Raw genomic sequence first — 11,516 nt, forward strand, 5'->3', positions numbered from 1 at the left:
GTCCCTCTAAGACATTGTAATAATCTTACCAGGGATGTCTCTGAGGTAAGGGCTGTTCATTTATTATTCTTTTTCACAGGAGACCTTGGGTTTTCTTTTTAAAGTGAGATAAAGCTTTGTAATTACAGAAACATTTCCCTATACTACTCCTATGAAAAAGCTAGGAAAAGGATTTGGACTGGGCAGAATGAAGACTAAACTACTATTTAAAATTAGTAAGTGTAAAATGCATAGCTACATCTTTCCAGCTACAACCAATACACGTAGTTAGGGATACCTATTTTACTCTTGCTGTCTTCAGTGTATGATGCTCAACATTGTATATCCAAGGGGCTAAGGTCTTCACTGAATTTCATCCAAGTACCCACATGGACTTGAACTTGACTATAAAATCTCACTGAACGAAAGGTTTTATCCTAGATCTTCATAGCTATTTCTATTTGATCATTATAATTTTAGCAGTATAAAACATAACTTTAAATTACGGCATTACAGAAAAATTAATCTACTGCAATTAGGGATGGTTCACTGTGTGTGCAGGAGACATTACATTGAAGACAGGTGTTGGAAATTGGAACTTGAGACCACATTTGGGTGAAAGGTCATGTTTATCATGTTATAAAAGCTATATCAGAGTTTATTCATAGTATTTTAGCTCAAAAGAAAGATTATAAGAGATTTTGTTTTGTCAGATTTCCATAAATAGTGTATTCTAAACCACATTCATTCTGGGTCTAAATAAGCCATTTGCTATTTCAGACCCACCTCGCAACCAAACTACAGAGCAAATCTCAGACTTTGATCCAATTCCTCTGTTAAAATTCAAAGAAACTTTAGATGTGTTATAATTTTAAAGGTATCATTTCTATTACAATAGTATCCAAGTCATATCTTAAGTCTCTGCTCTATTAACATTGAACACTGGATAAATACAGAACACAAAGCTAATCCCTGTCCCAAAGAGCTTAAAGTTGTGGTTTATTTTTTTTGTTACAAAAGGATCCATGAACTTACCAGAGAAGGGAGTGATGGAAGCATATCTTTTTTAAGGCTTCCTTGCAGGCTTTTGGTGGTATCAGAGGGTTTCTGATCCATGACTTGGCAACCAGTTCTAATGGCTGCCCAGACAGCAGATGAGTTCAAGAAATCAAAGGTAGAAAGCCCACAAGGCACAGGAGGCATATATGCTATGTTACCAGCTAGAAGACATGTATATGTAAATATTTTTTATTAATTCTCCCCGGTGCTTATTGAAATTACAAGAATGGAGCCAGTGGTACCGACATTCAACATTAAGCATCATCCTTTTTGCACAGCAAAGGTGTTAAAAGACTTGGCTGACTAGCTGAAGGACTTGAACTTTCTCATTTTTGTAATTGTAATGGCCAGGTAAAATAGCATTCCTCATTGGTCCATTTTTGCTAATGATACATTCCTGTTAGTCATCTTCTACATATTATGACCTTAGAGGTGATATGTATTAATCCTAATCAGTAAACCTACTTGATGTGTCCTGCTCCAGATGTAGTTAGTTGCTCTTCATTATCAGCAGAAAATGTGACCTTGTAAACATCCTGTGAAAAAGCTTTTGACCTCAACATAACCTTTTCTTGTTTCCAGTCCCAGATAGTCAGCATGTAGTCAGGGCTGCTCCCAACACTGGCCAGCAAAGTGCCAGCATCGTTGAAATCACCAAAAATATAGGCTTCCTCTGTTCCACCTGAAGAAACACACAAGCCTCAATACACACACACACGGAAAAGAGGAAGAAACAATAGGAAAATCTACTTAGAAGGAGCTCAACTTTCACTGCAATTATTTTTTTCACTAGGTAATAGCTCTCAGTTGGCTATTTCTACTAAATAAAGGTTTCCTCCCATGCAATAATGAAAAAGCTTGGAACTGGTGTTTTCTATTTTGCTTTGAAGGACCAAAAGGTTATATTTCCTTCTAAACTTCTAAAGTGACCCACTACTCCATCTGCTGGGATCTATAAACACTGGCCCATTTGTGTAAAATGAAAATAGAACTTTTTACACTACCTCGCAGTATTCTGTAGGGCCTCAGTGAAGGATAATCGTAGATGATGAGGTTTGGCTTCTTTCCTTTTTCTCCTACTGCAAAGTACTGCTTAGTAGGGTGTGCCTTGAAAAAGCAAAAATCCTGTTACATGCTGTAATGACTCCTTTGTCTCTATCCTGCTAGTTATTGAGTTATTCCATTTACTCATTAGTCAGAAGATATTGCCATAAATACTAGGTTGCATTTTTCTGTGCATTTATTCTGAACAACTGCCAATCTATTGCCCAGTAGCAGAATGAAGCTACTATGCACACAAAATGGTATATTGCATATATAATGCGGAACCATGACAAACTGTGAAATAATTTGCTTTATCACGCATTCTTTTACTATTCCTATCTCACCCAACCCACTAGCTGATCTTTCCATGAACAGCATTTTTATCAGCAGCCACCTACTTCAGCAGACAGCTGCAGAAAAGCCATCCTGAATGACATAGTTCTGAAGACATAAAGATGTACCATGATTCACCAGAAAAGGCTGCTTACAATGGAGCAAACCAGTCTGAGGCTGGTATTCTGAAAGCCTTACTCATGTGGAATACAAACGAGAGATGGCAGAGCCCTTCACAGGGTAAGGTGCTTCAAATCCAGAGGAAGCATTTGTGAGTCCAAGCTCTTGGTAGGAGCTTACTAGAATGAAACCAGATACTTTTTCTTTTCATTTATCTAGGAACTTGATTTTGATTTTCTAAATTTTAACTGCAGGCAAAACACTATACTAATATCAGTTGTGACTAGGAGAGATGAGTGTTCAAAAAAAAAAAAAGTTTATATGAGCCAAAATAAGAATGTAATTCTAAAAGTTCTAAAAATTCTAAAAATTAATCCCATCTGGCATCTGTCAGTCCTTTAAGGTACCTGAGCATGGGACTTAGGTATGCAGACATTTGTCCTCAGACAATTACATTGACAGGCTGAGCAGCCCACGCTGCATGGTCCATGCATCCCCCTAATCAATATGATACATGCATATCATGTGAAGCTGTAGAAATCTCCCATCAGGCAACCAAGTGAATGTTTCACTTCTAGAAAGTGAATGACATCCTAAAACATGAAACAAAAGCCATACCGTGATAAACCCAATTCCACCACCACCGCTGCTCCGGAGATAACTTTGAGATTTAGTTTTCAGGTCCAGGAGCACCACTTGGTTGCCTGCTATATACATCAGTGTTTGGCTATCCATCAGCAGCAGGTTTACACTTCTGGTGCAGTCATATCCAAAAGAATATCTGAGAACAGTTCAATAAGGAAAAGATTTGACACTGGCTTTCTAGAAAAGTTTACTAAATGGATAGAAACACTTAAACCGAAACTGAAATGGGAATACTGATCTGGTGACTAAAAGCCTGATGGTAGGAGACAATTTTGTTCAGTATACAGTGAAGGTAAAATATACCAACCCTCTATAACTGAGGGGAAGGCACAAGTGAAGACCTTCTGAAGTTCATATTCCATCCTTTCATCTCCACTACAGGGCACACCTCTTGCCTCTGCCGGATCCTTTAGGGCTGCAAGGAATTCATATTCTATCCGTATTCTTTTATTAAACAAAATGTAGGAGATATGCATCAGATTACTAGGAACTGTTCTACAGACAAGAGATCAAACCAAGGAAGTGCTCAAGCTCACTTCTTAAATGTTTACAGGCAGATGTAGAGAAAGGAAAATCCAGTCTTCAACAGCAACTTGATTGTGTCTGCAGAGAAAACCATCAGCACTTCTGAAAGTCACATATATCCTACTTGACCATATCTAGCAAAGGACTTATTGGAGCTCTTAATTGATGGGCATCACTTCCTTCATTCTACCAGTTTAGATCTTCTGAGCACCAGACTAAAAATCAACCTGGTTTCTTCCCAACTTCTCCCTTAGCAGTTCTGTGAGGAAGTATGAGGTACGCAGCTGCTCGTCTCCTGCCCTCCCCTCAGCTTCTTGGGGAACACCAGTGTGGCTACACAGAAAGGGAGAGCTTTGCAGGGGATATTCTTATGCTAGTCTTCTGCCTGGTCACATTAACTTGGCCATGATCCAGTTCTACAAGAATACTTATAACAGTAAGAATTATCCTGAGTAAGAAACGTTTATGAGGTCAAGACAACATTTAAGATTAAATTCACCCAGAACCATAATGGGTGAGGATTCTTATCTGTGTCTCAACCAAAGGTATCCCACTAATGCCACATAGTCTACTCCAAATTAGACAAGTACAATCTTAAGAACATATATTAAATATCCTTAGCTTTAAATTTGCACAGCTTCAACAGAAAGGATACTTAAGAGTAAGAAGGTTAATTGGTATCCCAGAGCCTTCAGTGACAAATGGACATGAATATATATCTTCATAGTTATAGAAGAAAGTTTCTGAGATTTTCTTTTCTACCTTCTCAGGCCTTTTATGTGCCTCCAATGGTCCTTCACTATTATCTTGCTCTTCCAAATCACCTTCTGCATCTCAGAAGTGGGAACATAAAGGAAATTTATATTCACCATAAATTTTAGGCTCCAGAAGCATTCACACATGACTTGCCTCCTTCAACAGAGTAACAGCCTGTAACAAGCACTCCCTCAGGCTTTTAAAAACTTTACTGTGAATATTGAAAATGGAAGAATTTAAAGAAGAAAGATTTTGAGAGTGTTTTAAAAACATTGATTTTAAAACTCAAGACCTATGAAAGTAGTTCAGTTCAGCTTTTCTTGGTATTTAGGTCTCAGCTTTAAAAACCAAATAAAGTTTTAAGTGTCTCTTTTCAGTAGCTATTGAATGCACATCATTATACAAAACAGTTAGTAAACACACATACAACAGACCACCATAAGACACCATTGTCCTCAAAAAGGCATACTGCTAATGTGTGACTCAGTGTAGTTCTTCACTGGACTGCAACACAGAATACTGTCAACTTGACTTCCAACTAGTCATAAGCACTTGTTAAAAGTACTTTTCAGTTTGATACCTCAGATCAAATCCCCCTTACCTATTTTGTAAGCCTTTCACCCTGTCTTGATTTTTTTCTCTCCTAGGTGTTCTATGAAAAACAACCAAAGGGGGCAGAGACCAGCCATGGGAAAGAGCAAAATGAAGTACACAAGGGAAGCCAACTGAAACGGAGCAGAGAAACTCAATAACTGTAACTTGATGGCACTGGTCCGAGATGCTGTTCATAACAATAACAGTGAAAAAATGAAAACTAGAAAGTATTGGCATTTTTAAGGTCATACCAACATCTCCTCATTGGAAAGCAGTACTCACCAACGCTCTCAGTGTCTGATTCCACTTGCTCCACTTCTTCCTCCTGTTCTCCTGCAGTTGGTGATTCCTTTGGAAGGCTAGTTTTGCTTTCTTCTGCAAAGGACAATTGGGATTACTCTCTTAGGTATGAATTCCTTTGACTACTTTGCTCATACATGCCATGTTAAATAAATACATAGTTCTGTAGTAGTAAAAAAAATCCCTTCTGCCCAGCAGTGGACTTCCTGCTGTTTAGCATTAACTGTAGAGGGAAGTTTGCTTTCAAAAAACTGTATTTTAAAACTTAGGGGAAGGAAAAAAACACATCCTATAATAGGAAAAAGGTATAATAGGAAGATCAAACAAGCGTTGAAAGTAATGCGCCAATATAAGCATCAAAAATCCTTCCAAAGTTCCACAGGAGACTCACTAGCAGATTTTGTTATCCATGCTACCTAGATCTAGTGTGTTAGATGACATGCAGAAAATCTGAAACAGACACTGGGCAGGCATTTCAAGATAAAAATGGCATTAAAAAGAGAAATACAGGTCCGTGACTGAAAGAGACTGGTGGAGTTAACGGATTGCAGTACTAGCTACAGAGACAAGTCTAAGCAGCAAAAATTTCCAGGGGAGAGACTGTGGGCTCAGGGACAGCGGGTACTACAGACACAGTGGTCAGCCCAGAACTTCACTGGAAGGGGTCATCTTTGACCAGAGTCAAAATGAAATTTGGCAACACCAAGAGCAGCAACTGAAGATGAACACGTACTAGTAAGGAAGGGGTGAGTGGTGGGAGAAGCCAGAAGCTACTGTAGGTTCAGTATTGAAATCGCTATATAACAGTGGGAAATACTCACGGACACCAGGGTGATCTGCCTGCGCACCTTCTGCTGGCTTCTCATCAGCTCCCTCCTGTTCCTTGGGAAAAGATGACATGTCCTCTTTACCTGATGGTGGTGAAAATGAACTTTTAGTATTTTTGCCTTCATCTGCCATTTAGACCATTTTCATTTCCTCTCAGATGCTTTGAGATTCCCAGAGATAATATTTCTGTTCTGCTTGTACACTCCAAATATGGATAACCCAAACATATGTCCTAATTTGTAGGGTGAATTCATTGGTTCACGTTTTAGGACTCTGGGCTCTGTGTACATTGCTATAGAAAGTCTAAATATTGTGTAACAAGGGAAACTGAAGACAAATTTACATGTTTTGGGCTTCTCTTTAATATACGGGGGGAAATTTGTTTTTGAGACAAGGCTATTCCTCCTGCTTTCTGGTGGACTTCACAAAAATATCAGGAGACAGACATTCTGAGACCATCTAATATCTTGAATGGAGAAGCAGGAGAGATTAATCTTTAAGGAAAAAAGGACTTTCTTCAAAATATTCTATATTCATGGAAAGTGAATTAATAAAATTAACACAATAAAAAAAAATTAAATAAACAGCTTAACTAAGACCCCCCAGCAATTTTTCAGCTTTCAGACTATCATTTTCAGAGTGCTGCAATTTCATTAGTTACCATTGTCCTCTGGAGTGGGAAAGATCCAAATTTCTTCATGTAAAAACAAACACATTGATCATTTATATGAACATCTCTGAAAGAAGCAAAAAAGCACGAGCATTGCTCTTATTCTAAATTTGTTCTGCCTTTTGATTTCGAACATGCTCTCCATTTCCAAATAAAACACTTTAAAAAGAACATTGGAGCAATTTTATACAAATACTACATCTATAAAATACTATCAGAAATCAGAAAATTCACAAGTTAAATGTAAAGAAACCTAAACGTTCAGAATAACAAACATAGGCAGGATGAAACGAGTCTCTTTTTCTGTATAAGCCTGACTTTGATACCAAGAAAAAGTCCCTAAAAATGCATTTCCTGTTTCTGGCTTTGGGTCCAAATCTATTTGGTAAAAGATCTTTTAAGGCATTTCAGACTTTTCAGGTATTTCAGGAAAGGCTAAGTGTCCAAACATAATGCCATCCACCAGAAGGACAGTGAGGGAAAAGAAATTTTGTAGATATGTCATTCATGTCATTATATAGTCAACCTGCCCTACTTGATCTTCATCCAAAGGTTCTGAGTCTCTGCCAGAGTCTGACTTTCCTCATAATTTCATTTAAGAACTAAAATGAGCTTTTACCCCTCAGGAATGCTGAGAAAACTTGAAAATAGATATACAGAAAGTTTTATGTTCAGAAAACAAATCAAAAGAAAACAATTGCAATAGATCTCAATATATTTAAATGAAATTCATGAGTTTTTAATGGGGTAACAGAACTGATATCACTGAAGTTGAAGAAATAGTTACAGACTAGTTGCATAAACATATAGTGGAGTGTTCAGAGACCTGAATTCTAATTCCAAACCCAGTAATGGTGTACAATTTGTATCAGCCATTTCACCTCTGGCTGTCTCAGCTATCTCTTGTGAAAAATGAGATAATAATACTTACCCATCTTAGCAAAGTGTTTTGATATCCATAGAGAAAAGTGCTATAAAATTTCAAATTATTGTAACTAATTAGCAATCATTTATCTTCTAAAAATTAAGACTATCATAGTTTTCATTATAAATTAATTCCTATCTGGAAAATGCTTTAGGCTGAAAGAGGGTATGAACATTTCCGCCTGCGTTGATTTCTGGGTTCTAGTTAAAGAAAGCTATTGCAATGTTCACTGTGCATATTACCGTGATGGAGTTCAAGCACTGTGCCAAAACAAATTTTGAATTTAAAGACTCTGAGGAGGCTCAAAGGAGGGGACACATCTACTTTGGTTGCAGATTCTGAGTTTCATGGGTTGACTGATCCAGAAAACTTTTGTGTAGGTTCACTGTGACAAAGGTATGCATCTCTCTCTGCTGATTTTGTTTTCCTGTTTTTTTGAGACAGTTTTCCTAAATAAGCTAGAATTAAGGCTTTTGATACTGAAAACTGAGATAGTGGCAAGTAGAACTGGTGTGAAGTAGGGAGAAAAACCAAGCTGGCAACCAGACATTTTTGCCAACACTAATTATACACTATGCCTAACCAGGAAAGTATTAGGTTTTTTCCCTAGTCCTAGTAATTCAAGATACAGACCTGAAACACTACACAGATCCACATCAGTTCCATTACTTAGCTTTCTAAGAACTCACTCAGGAGCAAATTCATGTTTTCTTTGTTTTAGTGGCCAGTGCTATAAGCTATGAATTTCAGCTAAGCTCCATTTTCTTTCAAATTGTCTTTCTCTTAGCTATGTTCTCAAAAGCCACAGCTTACCCCATGTCCTGGTTTCAGCTGGGATAGAGTTAATTTTCTTTCTAGTAGCTGGTACAGTGCTATGTTTTGGGTTCAGTATGAGAAGAATGTTGATAACACACTGATGTTTTCAGTTTTTGCCAAGTAATGTTTAGACTAAGTCAAGGATTTTTCAGCTTCTCATGCCCAGCCAGCAAGAAGGCTGGAGGGGCACAAGAAGTTGGGAGGGGACACAGCCAGGACAGCTGACCCAGACTGGCCAAAGGGATATTCCATACCGTATGATGTCATGCCCAGTGTATAAACTGGAGGCAGTTGGCCAGGGCCAACTCAACCCATGAATTTTACTTCTTTTTTTTTTTTTTTTTCCCCTGATTCTCTCTCTCATCCCACTGGGTGGGGGGAGTGAGTAAGCAGCTGCATGCCAGCTAGTTGCCCACTGGGGTTAAACCACGACACCTCAGAATGGAGAAATATGTTCATTCGGGTATATTCTTTCAGTTAGTTCAAAACTACGATGTTTCTTGGCAATTCTACTGCCACACAGAATCCTTGTATATAGGAGCTTCTCAAAAATTGTCAGTGAATTTGGACATTAAGAGATTTCTCATCTCAGGCAATTGTCTCATTTATTCAAAATACAGGATAATTAAATCAAACGGGTGTTTATTTGGTAACACGTAAATAAATTCACTGAGATGACACCACTTGCTTTGTATCTTGTCATCCTACATTTTTCCTCTTTCCAGAAAAAAAGGTGTTTAAATGTGTAAGCTTCATAAATGCAGTGCTTGCCTTCATAAATCCCATGATGATACTTCAACTGCATAAAATGGATCAAATTAAATAATGATCAAAATGTGGTCTGCAGTTTTACTTTAGAAACTGAACATATCTAGTAGTTATTATTTCAACCTGTCTCTGCCCCACCATTAATTGTGTGACAGTGCTTCAAAGACATCACCTATCTCACCTCAGCTTTTACATCTACAGAAAAGTGATAATCAGTTTTGTCCACTAGTTCAGGATATATAGAAATAGGGAACTATTACTGCAGAACATAACTTCAGTGCTATTAGTACAAGTAATAAGCAAGAGATTAAAAAGTCATCCCTACACTGTGCTACTCCTTCAGGATTTCATTTTTTGGTTCACTACAAAATGTGCAAATTTTTGTAGAAAAGCTTTGGCCACTAGTGGGCTTTGCAAAAAAAGATTGTCTTGTGCGTTATTCCTTTACTTGTCTTCATTCCATGTGAAGGAACTCATGGTTTGTCCCAGAACTTTCTTTTGCTTTATTGCTTCCAATCCTGACTCCTCTTAGCACTGTACTATGAGCCTTCCACTCTGCTATCTTTCTGGCCTGGGGGTAACACTGGCCTAAAATAATGACTGCAACATTTGGCTATCATGAGGGGTGTCTGCCACGAGGAATTACATACTAATCATCTGTTCCAGGCTGAGGCATCTTCTTCAAGTCTAGCTCTGCTTTGGATGTGTCCAATTTCTTCCCACCTGCCAAGTCCTGCTTGTTTAACTCATCTTCAGATACAGTCCCCTTAGCAGTTTTTTCTGAAAGTCTTCCATTTCTTTATGAAAAACAGCACACCATTGAACAACTCTCTCAGCATTCCTTTTAGCCATCAGACCACATCAGAGTACAACAGCAATTTACTGGGCAGCTGCTGAGCACAACACATGCAAGCAGTAGTTCTGCAAAACTTACTTTCATACAAAAAAATTTAAAATCTTTTAGTGGTTATATACACAAAGAAAAATATCCAAGTGTAAATCAGGCATAGCTACCCAATGCTGCCTGTGTATCATTATCAGTCAGCATTACTACAAAGTTAGTAATAAATTCAGTTTTAGGCAATCAACCCAAAATCCCAAGGAAGACATTTTTTTGTACTAGAAAATATTGCGATCTCTCTTACAATAGCTAGAAGACTTGAGAGCAAGGAGAATAACATAAGATATCAATTCTCACAGCAGTTAAGGTTAAGTATATAAAATATTTACTAGTCAGAGACAGCAACAGCAAGGATAAAGCTACAAAGCAGGATCTAGACACATCACCTTTATCATAGCCCCATTGTCTCTTTTCCCCCCTCCCATCAGAAAGAGAAAAGAAGTGGACAGGAGACCCCTGCTTAGAACCTCACTATTGCTATATTGCACACATTCAAAATATTTTCCTATAAAATTAGGAGAAATAAAACCTAACTCTAATTTCCAACCTTACAACTAAAGTAGTCCTCTGCATGATCCAGATGCCCTAGCTCTGTCTCATGTAAGCAAACGTTTCAAGTCTCTGAAAGTCTGCTTTGTGGATAAAGGTTACCAGGCTTTTAGTAAGCAGAAACAGGAACAGGTGACATCACCACAGTTACTTATTAACTTACAGTATAAAGGAAAATCATAAAAATTAACATGAGAGCAGTGCCACAAATGCAACAGGTAATAAAACTAACTGCCTCGCACACGGTAAAGCAAAACCAGCAAGTCCCACATTTCAAATGAAGTACGGGATGGTCTGTCTCAGCTGAAGAACATTCATTCCTGTTTCACTTTTCCGAAGCTAAGCACCTACATGAGAATAAAGGCTTTTCTTTTCCAAAAGCCTCTGTGTAGGAAGACTGGTCCCACACAGACTTCAGCATGCAAAGGTGATGGCGCCGGCTTCGCACAGAGGTGCGGGCCCAGCGCTCTTCCAAGGCCACCTTCCACCTGGACACCAGCAAAAGGCCACGGCCAGGCAGAAGCGCCCGTGACAGGCTGTTTTGCGGAGGATGGCAAAGGGGCGGGCAAGGGACACCTGGAGCTCCTCAGGGAGAGCAGGGGGGGAGCCCCTGAGGGGAGGGTGCCAGAGAGGGGACCCGGGGAGACGAAGCCCGGCAGTGGGCAGCGGCGGGTGCATGAGGAGCGGGGGGGCTACCGGCGGGG

The 11,516-nt window shown here is 38.8% G+C and overlaps 1 protein-coding gene across 1 annotated transcript in view; it reads right to left on the bottom strand.

Moving 5' to 3' along the window:
• The window catches only part of CFAP44 (cilia and flagella associated protein 44), a 40,738-nt gene extending 34,483 nt beyond the window's left edge, over window positions 1-6,255 (bottom strand). The window contains exons 1-6 of the mRNA XM_010567676.1: window positions 6,177-6,255; window positions 5,372-5,430; window positions 4,361-4,470; window positions 3,154-3,316; window positions 2,043-2,145; window positions 1,504-1,720 (exon numbers count right to left, since the gene is read on the bottom strand). Of these exons, the coding sequence (XP_010565978.1) occupies window positions 1,504-1,720; window positions 2,043-2,145; window positions 3,154-3,316; window positions 4,361-4,470; window positions 5,372-5,430; window positions 6,177-6,255 (731 nt within the window). The remainder of the gene's footprint in view (window positions 1-1,503; window positions 1,721-2,042; window positions 2,146-3,153; window positions 3,317-4,360; window positions 4,471-5,371; window positions 5,431-6,176) is intronic.
• Between the last annotated feature and the right edge of the window lie 5,261 nt (window positions 6,256-11,516).

This window comes from Haliaeetus leucocephalus, unplaced genomic scaffold (genome assembly GCF_000737465.1).
Source record: "Haliaeetus leucocephalus isolate CR32 unplaced genomic scaffold, Haliaeetus_leucocephalus-4.0 Scaffold228, whole genome shotgun sequence".
NCBI classification, from domain to species: domain Eukaryota; kingdom Metazoa; phylum Chordata; class Aves; order Accipitriformes; family Accipitridae; genus Haliaeetus; species Haliaeetus leucocephalus.